Source organism: Opisthorchis viverrini (genome assembly GCF_000715545.1).
Source record: "Opisthorchis viverrini unplaced genomic scaffold opera_v5_19, whole genome shotgun sequence".
NCBI lineage: Eukaryota > Metazoa > Platyhelminthes > Trematoda > Opisthorchiida > Opisthorchiidae > Opisthorchis > Opisthorchis viverrini.
In genome coordinates this window covers 577946-593287 of record NW_008751675.1, presented here as the reverse complement: position 1 = coordinate 593287, position 15342 = coordinate 577946, and the positions used below count along the sequence as shown (strand labels likewise).

The window sequence follows — 15342 nt, the reverse complement described above, 5'->3', positions numbered from 1 at the left end:
TGGGAAACAGGAGTCATTTGGTACCTGACTGGGTTAAGTCTGCCAGTGTCGCCAACCCCTATTGTAGCTCGGTTATAAAACCCAACTACAGACAATATGAGTTTTGAATGATTTGCTGCCAGCTTATATCCCAGTCTCTCCCAGATCATAAACTAACTTCATGATAAACGGGCTTTGTAAAGTGTCTATTTCCGTAGCATCTGCTAGGCGTCACCTATTCATCTGACATCCAGCACTACTAACCCCACGTGCCCACCAGAAGCCAGACTCGGGGGTGACAGAGACTAACAAGGACGACGTTTTTAGCATTTCTGCACACATTAACCCGTTGTTCCAGAACCTCAGCCATCACACGGTTTAGACCTAGGCAAACGAGCTAGGTCCCAGTGACGCAAGGGAATCAATCAAATCGACCGGTCAGCTAGATAGGTTGGTTTATTCGCAAAAATCAGCCTTTGGTTTGATCCCCAGTAGTTTCCCGGTAGCACTTTACAATTTTAAGGTGTGAAAGTAGACAGAACTGGGAAGACAACGGCTTCACCTGATAGCAGATGTGGCAGATCCAAGCGTAGTGGTGCTTCGCAGTAACCTATTGATGATGCCACCACGATTGGTGATGAAACGTCCGCAATCTAATTGCCCAGCTCAGCGAACAAGCCAACGAGTATCCAAGCTATCGTGCTTCCTTCGGGTGGCATGGAAGTTAGGCACTGAAAGGGTGTTATACCTGAACGACCTCGATTTTTTTTTCGATTTTTGACTCTGATGGATGCCCGAATGAATCAGGAATGTGGATCAAACAACTGAGAAGAAAATGGTTCTGCTAAGACTAGGGGTGGAATCGGAAATAGTTAAAGAAATATATATTTACGGAGAGGAAACTGAGGCGGTCATGAAAAGGGGTTTGGCTGAGGTACTTGGCCTTCATTCGAAAGTCTGACTCACAATGCCGTGAGGAGGGCCCAGGACTATGTGTGTAGCAAGCGTTTCAACGACAAACGAAGTCAGCTACGTTAGAACGCAGTGCCGCAGAATTTATGTGACAGGCACACGATTTGAGTGAATGCTCCACCGAGCGTGAAAAAATAAAAACTTCAGACTTAGCTAGTTAGACTAGTGGTGGACTGAGTTAGAAAAAGAATTTCACCAAACCTGGGCACACAATTCCCTTAATCCGACGTGACAAAAAGCGTCAGTAAAGGTGAAGAAAATATAACTTACTACATCGTCAATATACTGCTGAGTCGCATCGTTCAACGCCGCACTCATATTCGGCTCGTTCAGTCGAGAAAGAATCAAATTCCTATGATTCTCAGACTCCATCATAGAGATGACCCGATTTCGAGAGAAGAAACCGGGAAGACTTCCATCTCTTATTGATTTTGCAACAGAAAGTATATAACGGTCATCTTCCAGCCTATAAAAAAGACAACAGCATACATACAAAGGAGTAAGAATTTACGCAATTGAAGTAGTTTATACACAATAAGTCTTTGGGGATTCCAGGGTTGAGAATTCCAAACTATATTAATCAGAAATCACCGGATGTGGTATAGTGACTGTCCTTCATGCCGAATGCCAACCGGAAGTACTTACACTATCTTTTGTTCGGGTTTCATGGAGCCAAACTGAGACCGAAAAACCAAACGAGGCTTTAGTTGTCGAGTACGAGTCAACTGCAGAAGGTTTGAAGTCGGTAGAAAACAAAATGTTTCATCACAACTAAACATTTCTGCCTGCAAAAACTGAGACCGAAAAATCAAACGAGGCCTTAGTTGTCGAGTACGAGTCAACTGCACAAGGTTTGAAGCCGGCAGAAAACAAAATGTTTCATCACAACTAAACATTTCTGCACGCTTGCGTCGAACGTTTCTGGTCAACCAACGGTATCAGGTACAAATTAGGAACTGTCCCACTACTACATACACCCCCTGCGGCCTGTTACTGTAGTACGTATTGTATTCTGACATATCAGTGTAACATAGTTTACTTCAATTGATTAGACCAAATGTATTCGTAATGTTCTGACTGTTCAGTCTAACCTCACTGAGGTGCGCAGTCTGGATTTACTCTGAGAGAAAAATAATCCGGGTAGGAGCCAGTAGTCAAGCTGAACACATATGAGCGGTGCGTTCACCAGCTGATGAAAGATCGGTCGTAGCCCGCAGGCCTGATTCGCACAACTGGAACTAGCAAGGACCTGTTTTACCCATGAAGGAGGCAATATCAAGGACAAAAGCGAAATCATCGACCATTTGTTCGCTGGTTGTTGTGTCTCTGATTGTCAAAAAAACAAACCCATCTAGAGGACAATCCACATATATGAGAACGATCTTCTGCAGTCTCCATCTTCTTACTCCCGAAACTTGTTTACAAGAATACTGCAAGTCAGAGGAGTCTTGAGAAAAACGTCAGCTAACTCATATAGAGCACATTATGAACAGTTTCCATTGCCCAAATTCTCCAGACCAGCGCAATATACACCAACTAAAACACCCTAAAACTGTTGTTCGACTAGCCTTGTAGAACAGACGACAGTTCCACAGACTACAGTCGATTTCACCCGACTTAGTTTTATCAGGTCGCGCCAACCCGTGAGTTGCGATCAGATATGAACAGTCTTGTTGTCACGTTCCGTCGTGGCTGGTCCAACAGAGCTCGGCAAAGTCATGTAAACACGATTCCAAGCCAATGTCGAGACAGACATGGAGGAAGAAAATCGTTCCGCTTTAGATAGGCTCTACTCACCCATATATGTTTAGCTAATTGATTGGTAGTGGACACCAATTAGGCGACAGAAGTCAGAAGTCAGTTTTGTGATGCCGTGTTCACAATGTATTGATCTGACAGCTGCAAGGAAACATCTGAAGTGAAGTTTTCTGCTGGGCCATACTACTAACGGAGTCAGTCCGATCAGAAGAAAGTCAGTCCGAATGTTTCAAACGCGTACGAACGGGAGGAGACGTTGCTTCCAGTAGAGACAGCTGATTACGAAAGGTAATAGCTAACGAGAGCTAGAGATCAAACTTACCGTCTTTTGTATTCCTTGGAGACCTCTCCGTTTCTTTGCAAACTTTCCGCCTCCGAGGAGTCTGAAAATAAGCATAAAATAACTCGTGTAACCAACAATTCGTAGTCACTTCGTCGCTGCACCGAAAGCAGGTCAGCTCCCATACATGAATGCGGATAATCGTTCAGCTGTCACACTTTCGGTGCATAGCTGACAGGCCGCCCGAAGGAAGCACGAGGAGTAAGATAATGCAGTGCTGCACAAGCCTAGAGAGGAGTAGTCGAGATGCATAGACTGGGATCAGACGACGGATGTTGCTGTCAGTGAAATCTAGATTGGATAAGAACACCCGATTGGACAGTGAAGACTGTCACTAGGATCATCGCGAACGTCCTCACTGAGCGAATTTAGTCGCAGTAGAGAAGCTTTCGCGAATAGGAGCGATGATATTTAAGAAAGTGAAGTGCTTACATCTCGCAAGTACGGTCATTTAAGAAAGCGAGATTTTGGTACACCCCACGGAGGAACATTCTTCTGGTGATCAAGAACTAGTTAGGAAGTGTCGTTCCAATATCGGTGGCCGATGTAGATGACTTCACTCGGTTTAACAGTTCCTTCAATTTCCTGACAACAATATAGATCCTAACAGGAAAACTCGCTACACATTGTTCAAACGCCATTGGAACTCGAGCCGTCTGCAACTCACTTTCACAATGTGGTGCCACGTTCAGACAAAACCTAAAACGTCAATAGCAGTAAAGCAGTTAGCTTGCTACGTGGAGCTCGTTACATCGGTCAGATAACCCGGACGTTATTCAAACGCATCCTTGAACGAAGGCCTTCCTAGTTAGTTGAAGCTGCAAGAAATTTTCATAGTTCAACACAAGCACATGGTGTAGACCAAGGTCATCTATTGGTTCTGTTCAGCGCCACCCGCGATATCAGTTTGTATCTGTCACGGAAGGCAGGAAGTAACCTACCGAATATCACAAAAGAAGTGACTACCGGAATTCACAGAGCTGAAACATGAGCATTCATAAGCATCCGACTCAGGTACCTCGCTCTGATCGGCTAAGTGACAAAAGGAAAACCGATCAACACTTGCGGCCCTGGTTCCTGATGTGTCCCCGTACAGTCCAACTCTCTGTCCTTTGGTCACATATCTCACATCCGCATAGTAATGATAAATAGCAAGCAGGCCGTTGCGGCATCCTTTTGGTGCACAGCTGCCGTGAAGCATGAGGGCTGGGATAGTACCAGGTTGCCAAAGACAAGATGAGAGATACCGAAAAGCCACGGCAGTAGCTTCGTGCCGTAACTGACGCAGCTTGTCTCATTGAATCAATACTAATAGCATAACTTCTGACTCACTGAAGCGGATTCTTAACGAAATTCCCTTTTCTATTCACAGCAAAAAAAACCTTTGGTTGTCAACGTCCCCGAACAACAGACACTCTAGGCCCATAGATGAGGTCAACTTGGTCAACCTTAACGGTTTGGTCAAACGTACATCCATTATTTGTTAACCCATTATCCAATTCTTCACACGTGACTACTGGTAGACAGCAGTAGTATCGTTACTGTCGTAGCACTATGGCTTGTGATTGACCTAGCACAGGACTGACGTGTAAACAAACCTGGGGGAATCACGGGACCCGGTAACCCAAGACGAGAATTCTTGCATGAGAAGTGATGTTTCATGGGCTCAATAAGTCTGGTGATTATGGACAACCCCGTTCTCGCTTCTGTCAGGCTGTGATAAGCGAATTCTTAATCTCAAATAAGAGAGTACGGGTGGTCGAAATCGGTGAAAAGCAGTGAGATTACGGCAGCTTACTTGAAAGAAACCAGTGTCGCTGGAAAGAGCGACAATATCGTTTGTTTTAAACGTTACATGCAGAAAGATGTGGAGTACGCATGGAATCGCAGTTCTCGGATGACTGGGGGGATTTCGTTTGAAATAAACTAGTTCCTGAAAGGAGGATGCCGCGGATGCTCCACTCATGCTCATCGATTTCCATCTCAGTAGCATAAAATCCAAATTTGAGGACAAATTTTTAGCCACCAAGCGTGGCAGAAATTCAAGATATAAAGATAAACCACATGATCTTCGCTTACTATTCGACGAGCAGTGCAATCTCTGCCAAAGGACACTGTGAAAACGCAGAATGTTTCTGCTCAAGCTAGCCTACTATTCATCATAAACTGAAGTGTTGAGGTGCATTCCACGTGGTTTAAGTGGAATAAATAACTTGGCACATACTGCACGTAACGTCTTACATGTTTGAATACTCTTTACAGCCGCTCAGTTCATTTACTTTGCTCAAGGGCGCCAAGCATATTCCACAAGTGCATTGAGTTTTCAAGTGCCACTTTATCCGACATAAGTAGTTAGGAATGAGGCGATATAGAGGTGCCAACATATTAAATAAATGTCTCTCAAATAGACTAATCTGTGACACCCGAAGTACCCCCCTCGTTTATAAGCAGCACCACTGTAACAACAATTAACCAAAGAGACTGTTTCCAACAGTGAAGTTCGGGCAAGCCGATCAGCGTAATTATTCGCCCGATCCTGTGGAACATGGCCTACAAGCAGAGAGAATATCCCAAAGTTAAATGTTTTCGATCAGTGGAATCTCCGACGTGTGACAGGATTTCGCTATCCAGGGGTACCCAGGAATGAGATCCAGAAAGGATATCACGATCTGTTACGCCCATCTCACATCCATCGAAAGCGGTTACAACGACTTCAGCATTCGTTTAAAAATGACGGTGCTGAAGTTACCAAATAAACCTTAGCACCTGTAAGGTGTCAAGAATGGGGATACCGCCAGTAGTCCGACAGCTAATCCCCGTGCGTGAGCAGCGATTATTCGGAACATTTCTCAAGCTGATAGTCATGCCTCAGGAATTAGCCGCTCCAAGGTATGCCAATAACCGGTGAGAACTAACATGGTAAAACGTGGTTGATACATACCACCCGTAACAGGATAAAAAGATGGGTGACACGGTTTTGCAACGCAGTCCAGCAAAGGAAATGTCTGGAACAATGAACTCAACCTTACTTGGGTGTCCTAGTAGGCTGTAATAACCTGAGAAGTGCTGTGTCCTAACAGTAACATAGACTTGCTGGATGGCGAATCCAGCGAATTGGTGATATGGCGGAAAAGTCCCTCGCCACATAAACCAAATGGTTCATCGACTACTGGACCAGTCAGAATAAACAGCTGAGACAGCTGTTAGACAGTTCCTCCCTTTCAAACAAAGCTTCTAATGTGAGTAATAAGGGCCTAGTAACCTGGAGGGTCACGTTTACAAGCCGTACGAACAACCAAAGCACTAGGGTCTGAAAACTTCAGTTTGAAATGTGCCCAACCCAAGCAACGACTCTGGCCAAGAAGCTGAAGCAGTAATGTGCCGACTTCTGACAAAGGGGTCTGATAAGTGTTATATCTGCTGATTCGCCGGCCTGTGGTATCTGCTGCTGACCCTCTCCAGTGCCTAGTGTCGGAGAGAAAAAGACTCACGGAAGGGAACGCAGTAGCTATATTCCAACAAAGTGGGTGCGAGAGCGCGAGTGCGTGCGAGTGCGAAAAGTACAACGGCCTCAAGCTTTTTATTGGAAGGACACTGTCTGAACTTGGTCCAATGCTGACGCACGCGGTCTGGCTTTGGTACGAGGCAGCGACGTGCTGCATATTGCGGAGGCGTTGTCTGACCTTGATCAATGCTGACTCGCGCTGTCTGGGTTTGATACAAGGCTGTGACGCGCTGCATATTGAGGGGGCGTTGTCTATCTGGTTAGCATCTAGCGGACCTGAGAGTCTCGGTAGATTTCGGGTATTCAGTGGTTGCTTTCAGGAAGCTGACCTTCCTGATAATAGGTATAATTTGTCACAAACCTATTCAGTTACCGCTGTTCAACGAAATAATCAAACTACAGGACAACCAATGTATGAAGTTGAAGACAATCGCAAAAGTGTGAAAAAACAGGGACCGAATGACTAGTGAGAACGTGTGATTAGAGTTCCCTTTCAGTAGGTTCCAAAGCTCATGTCAATCACCGAGATGTTGGACAGAATGTTCCCATATCGACATGTCAATCCTAGTCGATATCGAGAGATGTTATCCGGCTGGACGGATGTTTTCAGTTCAGGGATAATATCGAAATGGGTTTTCAAGCGATCACAGTTCTATGGCCAAAAATTTCCAGGTGGGAAATTGAATTCACACAAACGCGCAAAAATCGGCAGGCTAAATAACTGGCCCCGGAAGCTAATTCTCAAGCGGAAACCCAGTTGAAATTTAGCTGAAAGTCTATCCGACGTACTAGAACAAAAACAGCTGTTAAGGATTCATCAACATCATCACCATGGACAGCATGACACACGTAGACAGGAGGACGATCAGGGTAATTAACCAAAGCCCTCAGCTCAAAAGCCTGATCGTAAGGCGCGGTTTTTGGCGGGAAATGAAAGTACATTAGCATTCTCACAGGACAAGTCGCCAGACATGTTCTAATCTTCAACCTGGAGGGTGAAGAAACTGTGTTCGTCAGGCCTTCAACCATTGACCAAATTGGCATAAGTAAGTGTCGCACGGACACCACCCAGTATAGCTCAATGGATCACCGAGGCACACACCCCGTCAAACCACGGTAAGGCCCAATCCCATATAGCTCAATGGATCACCGAGGCACACGCCCCGTCAAACCACGGTAAGGCCCAATCCCTTCGTGACAGAAAACGAACGGTAACCCTCACCAGTGGGTTTGGGCCACAGTTGCAATAAAAATAGGTTACATGATGCGAGTGTCTACGTGAAAAACTTGCATGCATGGCTGAAAAAGTCGCTTCTCGCTCTGCGCAGCCAGCATCGATTCGGAATAAACCACGAGAGTGTGATTCTTTGGTAATCAGTCTAGAAACTTTGGATGCCCTATCACTTGCATGGATAATACCAGACCATTGACATGACGGGTCAGCTTAAACAGATCGTGATAAATCAGCCCTTTCGAACAGTGCTGTCACATGAAGCTGTACACGGTGTACGTACAACCAACCCACGTACACAAGACGATGCAGTGTGAGGTGCGGAGTGATCGGGGGACATAAAAATGAGTTATGGCCAACTAGTTGACTCAAGCCTGATTGACTCATCGTAAAACCTATACAGTAAATACCCGTCATCCCGCGATGAACTTGAACACCACCATAAGGATCACAACGTTATGCGACGCTTACAATCTGTACAGACCAATTAGCCGAAATACATACAAAACGTCATTTAAAGACAAATTACAATTCAGGTCAATAAGTGATGCAATCTGATGGAAATTCTTGGATCTTTTTTATTGCAGAGCGTACCATTAGAAAGAATAAAGCGATTGTGCTTCGTGTTCTGAAGAGATACACACAATAGACGTTCAATCGATAATTCGACCTTCGGTCCCATCGGAGATGAGATGGGGACAGGGACACGTACTACTTCGCCTGCGTTTCAAGCCTCTTTCCATTAATTGACCTCGTAAGTGTTTGTATCGAACAGTCAGTCATTGGACAGATAAGATCAGGCCTTGCTAATTAGTACCGTCAGCTAGAAAGGCACACAGACCTGCTTCAAGACCCGGTGTTAATATATAGCTACAGTTTAGATAGTCCCATCACGTATGAGTTGCCGGCTTTCGCGTAGCTAAAGAAGTAAGCTTTGAATTAAAGAGTGGGTCGGCGAGAAAAGTTTGCTCACAGTAGTGCGACGCCCTGATATCCAATTCCGTTGATCAGCTTACAAACCATGTAACTGGGGTAAGATGGTTCCAGCTGCTACAGTTTCGGTCAGCGAAAAATCGGAGAGCGAGAAAGATATGGCCAGGTGTCGGAGACGATGATGTAATCGGTTGGCGAGTGTTGAATCATTTCACTTGCCTGGAGAGACGGTAAACTTGACATATATGCACTGAAGGAGACAGCTTCGATTCAGGAGAACAACTCAATGCGCGACCTCAATTATGTTAGTCCACCAAACAAGATTAGTAATTCAGAGACATTGGCGGTCAAAGTGCGACAGTTTTCATGCATCCTCTGCTAGTATAGAACACGTTTCTGATCCACAAAACAGTTTGAATAACAGCCACCGTGTATATCCCGTCCAGACTAATTGAAGTCAAGCCGTAGGTGTCGGAGTCGGGCCATCCCGATTCGAGAAGAGATCTCGTTTCTGGCCAAACCCCAGCCTAATGAAGTCAAGCCGTAGGTGTCGGAGTCGGGCCATCCCGATTCGAGAAGAGATCTCGTTTCTGGCCAAACAACTAGAACCAATACAACCTCCCAGCCAAATAAATTTCCCTACCACATCCACTGACTATCTTGCAATTATGATCCCCCTGTCTTGTGGTAGTGCTTCACACTCCACAGGTGCTACTGAAACCCGTTGCGATTGATGGTAGGAAGCGCCCACCTCGGGGAGGTGTAATTAGACACAGGTGAACTAATGATATTGTCAACGAAGTCAAGTGGCGTACCACAGAAGGAAGGACGACCTTGAACTGAGGCTCTTTATAGGTCACCGACGGCTATATGATCCAACTAAGCCCACGATTCGTTTGGTGGCCTCCAAGTAGCTTGGTGTAATCGCTTGTGCTGAAAGTTCATATGGGTCTGCATATAAAAAATCGTTCAGCTGTAACACCCTTTCCGTGCCTAGCTGCCATGCTACCCGAAGGAAGCACGAGGGCTGGGATACTGTCAGGTTGCCCAAGCCTAGACAGGGAAAGTCGAAAGTCAGAGGTCGGGTTCAAACCACGGACCTTCTGGTCAGTGAATTCGCACTCTAACCACTTGAGTCTGCATATGGGTTAACCTCAGCGGACCTGTTGAAGGATAGAAGGAAGGGGAGTGAGGGTCAGTTGACGAAAGATTTCAGGGTAAGTGACGTTCCTCGGTTGATTAGGCCCGGGAGCAGAGTGTGTTCATACATCGAGTTCGAAGATCGATGCATAAGGCAGCGGGCAGTCGGCTTTTTTGGGTAAGTCCCCGTGAAGTAAGGCACAGTTGTCTCATTCGTGATTCCATTGCGCACAGCAGATGCGTTTGGAGCCGCATCGGTTGATTAGGCCCGGGAGCAGAGTGTGTTCATACATCGAGTTCGAAGATCGATGCATAAGGCAGCGGGCAGTCGGCTTTTTTGGGTAAGTCCCCGTGAAGTAAGGCACAGGTTGTCTCATCGTGATTCCATTGCGCACAGCAGATGCATCTGGAGCCTCATCAAACTTCAAGCCCAGTGGATTCACAACAGTCACGGTAAGCTGCTGGGTGACCGGAGTGTGCGGTTTTTTGCTCTGACGTTTCCTAATTCGCCCTTCCTCTGAGGACGACCGCATCACGCTTGATTAGTGTGGCTGTTTTGCCCAAAGTTTAGAATGACCATTAATTTTCGTCCAACCGTAGAAATTGTCAAAATCCTATGAACACCAGCAGTATCACCGTATTACGAACAATCCTGTTTTTAAGATGCTCTGAGCTCTTTCATTCCCGAAACTTCCTCGGCTAGAGACGAGAACACCTCTAGATTGGAACCGCTTGACAGTTCAGTGCACCATGAACGGAAGTCAATAGTCTCAGAGGGATGTCCTGTGTTTCTGTGCCTCTGTTGAGCTATAAAATAGCCTGTTAATGCAGATGAACTGGACAGAAATGCCCAAATTCGGTGACAGGTATAGCTCTTATCATCTCGCAGGTTTACTGAAAAAAGTCAAACGTCTGAAACGCCAACAACCAGTATAGTTTGGCACAAATCAGCCCAAAAAAGTATTCGATATGGAGGTTATATTTCTTCGAATGCCTGGTGGGGGGACCAATATGACCACATGGTAAGGCAGTACGAAGAGCTTGGGTGTTTGTTGGTGTGGCCCACCTTCAATGATGGAGTCATCGTGACCATTATCTGGGCTTGGCTGAAAAAGTTGCAAGAAATGGCGTCTAACCAATGCCATTGGCGTTCGTGCTGTCAGTTTCTTCCCATTAGGTCTACAGAGCGATCGGAGGCACCTTAAAATACTTGCGGTAGACCAGCACCAGACCCATTCCGTATTCACTTGTGTGCTTCCGATATCATTAAACGGTTTTACGGCAGTGTTGCTGATAAACATGCTGACATGATATGAGACGGTAGACCATATGGTATTTACTCAGTTGTCATAAAATATATGAACATAGACACACTGCAAGCAAAATAGAATACGTCCAGTGATTAGTATTGATGGAAATCTATTCACGCTATTTTTGCACAACGTCACTTCCAGACAGATGGAGATAGTAATGCGAAGTGACTGTGATCACATCCGGTACTGCAATTAGGCTGTAAAACACGACTGATTGCCAGACCTAACAACGATTCACGATTCGGACGAACATGTGCCAATTATAGCAGACAATTTGCTAAGCGACCAACTTCCAGTTGGACTGCACACAGGGATAAAATAAGCGGACAGTTTGATGGGACAGAGTGTCGCATGGTGTTTGCAGTTTTTGAGTGTAACAGGACTGAAACAAACCTACGACAATGGATTCAAACGTTTAAAATCACTGTGCCGGTCAGAGCACATGGCTTTGCAAATTTCCTTGTAGATACAACAATGTCCGAGATTAGTCCACGAACACCCAGTCAAAACCGGAGGGATGAATTATCCATGAAACAATCCCCTCATTGCAAAAAATGGAACTATTATCAGCAGTGCCAAGTAAACCGAACAGAGGTTGGAAGCTACTAACTCAACTTTGTCTGGGGGCGAGATGGCCCAGTGTTTAGAGCGCGAATTTACTGACCAGAAGGTCCGTGGTTCGCACCCAACCTCTGCCTCTCGACTTTCCCTGTCTAGGCTTGGGCAACCTGGCAGTATCCAAGCCCTCGTGCAACCTTTGGGTGGCATGGCAGCTAGGCACGGAAAGGGTGCTACAGCTGAACGATTTTTTTGTCTGTTCACAAGTTGTACAGAATTCTGGAATCCGAATGAAATTATTGTTTGGTCCTACACTGCTGACTCTGTCCGAAACACTACACAACCCCGACTGGTATGCACTGGATAGACGATAAGAAAATTGAATACGAGGGTAAAATGGAGACAAAAATATAGCACAAGCTACCAACCAATAACCAGAGAATGTTATTTCATGTTCAATAACAGCACTCACTCATGTTGAACAGCTCTCCTAATAAGACAAAAAATGGCGAGCCCCAATTTATACGACCATCTGATATGACACTTCGTTTCCTCTGGTCGGGATCGCAGTCTGGACTGGATGAACCACCGCTGAACATTGAGACTGAAAGCCTGGTAAGGGTACGCAAGGTCTGAGTAGTTGACATATCCCCTGACCGTGAGTAACCGTCCTTGCCGGTGGTTAATCCTCTATCACCCTCACCGGATACTGTTGACTGCGAGAAGGGAAGGCAGAAGTGAAACCATGGGAACAGACAAGAAAAACGTGTGAACATCGGAAGAAACAATATGTCCTACTTGCAGGCAGAGTTTGTCTTCGAAGTGAATTTTGCTGCCCGAACCCGCCGCATAATCCTAGCGTTTTTTCCACTGGTGGAGACAATCTCCACTCTTCGAAGATAGACTGGTCCAGTAGCAGCACTCTTCAGTAAAGCAAATAGGGACTATACGACATCCGATCAGGTTCCAAGGGAGAATCATCAAAGTGCATTGTGAATCTGAGCAAACAAACTAACACAGAGGCAGTTTATCGCTTATCTTGATCAACAGTAGAGTAGGCTGGTCAGTGAACTAAGGGAAGGTCGTCAGAGAAACCACTAATTCCATTCGGCCGCCCCAGTGTGCTGAGACCATTTCAGATAGTGGTATCCGCCTCCCACGCAAGAACACTGGCTGCCACACATATACGCATCTCTAAGCGTCTACCGAAAAACGAGAACGGGCAATAAACGACTTTAGTCATTGGCCAAAATACTCATTTACAAAATAAGTTGGCGCTGGAGAAATCCCAAAAACCCCATATGCAAATTAAGTTACAGCTGAACGGATAGTAAACTACGTGAAAATGATCCAACTGTGTTGACAGACAAACGGATATAATAACCAGAAAAAGTCACGTGAAAACCCTATTGACAGTGCCAACTAAGCAATCAGGCCGTGAAAGAAAACACAACCAGGAGAACAAATCACTGTGGCCTTGAATTAGCCCAACTCCTCACCCACATATATGGCCACGTGATAGTCGGAACAGGTGCTGCATACTCGTGATATTCAAGTTGCAACCGTCTACAGTTCTCGCATAATGAAAAGGGACGAAAGCAAGAGCAATAAACCATCCCCGACAAAATAACTGCATATCATCGCCCATGGAGAAATAGCTCGCAAGAAACACGCAAGAAACAACACAGTGAATTATATGAATCAATGTCTTCTCCTCAGCTAAAGAAGANCGCTGGAGAAATCCCAAAAACCCCATATGCAAATTAAGTTACAGCTGAACGGATAGTAAACTACGTGAAAATGATCCAACTGTGTTGACAGACAAACGGATATAATAACCAGAAAAAGTCACGTGAAAACCCTATTGACAGTGCCAACTAAGCAATCAGGCCGTGAAAGAAAACACAACCAGGAGAACAAATCACTGTGGCCTTGAATTAGCCCAACTCCTCACCCACATATATGGCCACGTGATAGTCGGAACAGGTGCTGCATACTCGTGATATTCAAGTTGCAACCGTCTACAGTTCTCGCATAATGAAAAGGGAGCGAAAGCAAAGCAATAAACCATCCCCGACAAAATAACTGCATATCATCGCCCATGGAGAAATAGCTCGCAAGAAACACGCAAGAAACAACACAGTGAATTATATGAATCAATGTCTTCTCCTCAGCTAAAGAAGAGTAGGACCAAATGAATACATGAATCTTACCACACAGATATTACTGTATTTGTCTACAACCATAGCTTGGGTATTTTCTTTACCAAAACCCTATCGCCAAAGGTTTGCGTGACGAGCAATTCAACTACCTTTTTCATCAAAAAGCCATCCATCATACTTCAGTAGAGTTTGCGGGCAAACCCGATATCGTAGTCTCTCCAGGAAGCTTCCAAAGTCCGTAGACTTTTGTTTTGGAGGCATGTGTTGAATTCACCTGTCAAAAAATTATGCACTACTCCTCTCAAGTGACCAATGGTGAAGCCATTGAGACTACCCTTGTAGCACCAACCAGCAGGTAACCATCAAAACTGCAAAGAGAAAGCCCACATGTGCGTGCATCACTGGCACAGATTGAACGAATGTATCGGCCTCTGCTGCCACAAAATACACAACAACAATCGATGATGACATTACCAGCAAATGTCTATTCTGTTGCGGCCACCAGCAAAGCTCAGTTCAATCAACGCTGCCACAACACTGCTACGGTAACCGTGTCAAAGCCATTTCGTCTGACTCACCACTTCTGTCAGCAGTGGCTCAAACAGAGAAACACAGCCTGATCTAACGGTTGTGCCTTGACAACCGGGTCTATTCGGTTATACCTCACCTGACCCTTCACGTGTGTTCTCTCTCTCTCTCTCTTACTCTTTCGAGAGCGATATCTCAGAGTGTTTTGAATCTGAGTGATCATATTTAATAGACTTCACAGGTCTTGGCCCAAGGATCAAGTCGATCAGGACGGGATACAGGCTGGTCGCAGAACTACTGACTTCAAGCGGCACATTAAGTCGAAAGTTAAAGTAACCACCTGAAAATCCGTTACCTAACAAAGAAAGTAGGGATCACACAAATCGATTGGATCAACTGAGCACGAGACTAGTGCTTATCAAGGAGTTTCACGGAGAAAAAACACGTACGGAAACACTATTTTCATTGTCCCCTGCCTCCGGACTTTCATTGCTTGACACTTTGTCATGACCGTTGAGATTCATCTCCTCGTCCGAGGCGCCTGGATTGTCCGATAAACCAAGCACTGGTTGTGAAGGAGGATTGAAATGCGCTCGGAGAGCTGCGGGTAGCGGTTCACCTGGCCTCACTGTCACAGGATCCGTGAGCAGCGAGCTTTGATCTGGACCAGGTGTGGTCAGGTCTGTAGTATCTCGAGTCCTGTCTAGGTCGGCGTCGATCTGCTGGCATCTGTGGTGAAATTCTGCGAAGATAATTGGACGAGAAGAATAGAGTGTTACTCCATCAATTCTTTGATGACATTGACAGTAAGTCATCATCATCATCATAATGTGGACAGGGATTTAGTGCTAGCTTAACACAATCATTCCGAGGTACCTACACCTCCAGACATTCACTTAGACAATCTGGACAGAAACGAAACT

General features: G+C 45.5%; 1 protein-coding gene across 1 annotated transcript in view; it reads right to left on the bottom strand.

The window, feature by feature from the left end:
• The window catches only part of T265_01727 (hypothetical protein), a gene marked incomplete at both ends in the record, with an annotated part of 74130 nt that overhangs the window by 33563 nt on the left and 25225 nt on the right, over nt 1-15342 (bottom strand). The window contains 6 exons of the mRNA XM_009165817.1: nt 1222-1417; nt 3032-3092; nt 9583-9771; nt 11832-12038; nt 12202-12445; nt 14869-15161. Coding sequence (XP_009164081.1) covers nt 1222-1417; nt 3032-3092; nt 9583-9771; nt 11832-12038; nt 12202-12445; nt 14869-15161 — 1190 coding nt within the window. The remainder of the gene's footprint in view (nt 1-1221; nt 1418-3031; nt 3093-9582; nt 9772-11831; nt 12039-12201; nt 12446-14868; nt 15162-15342) is intronic.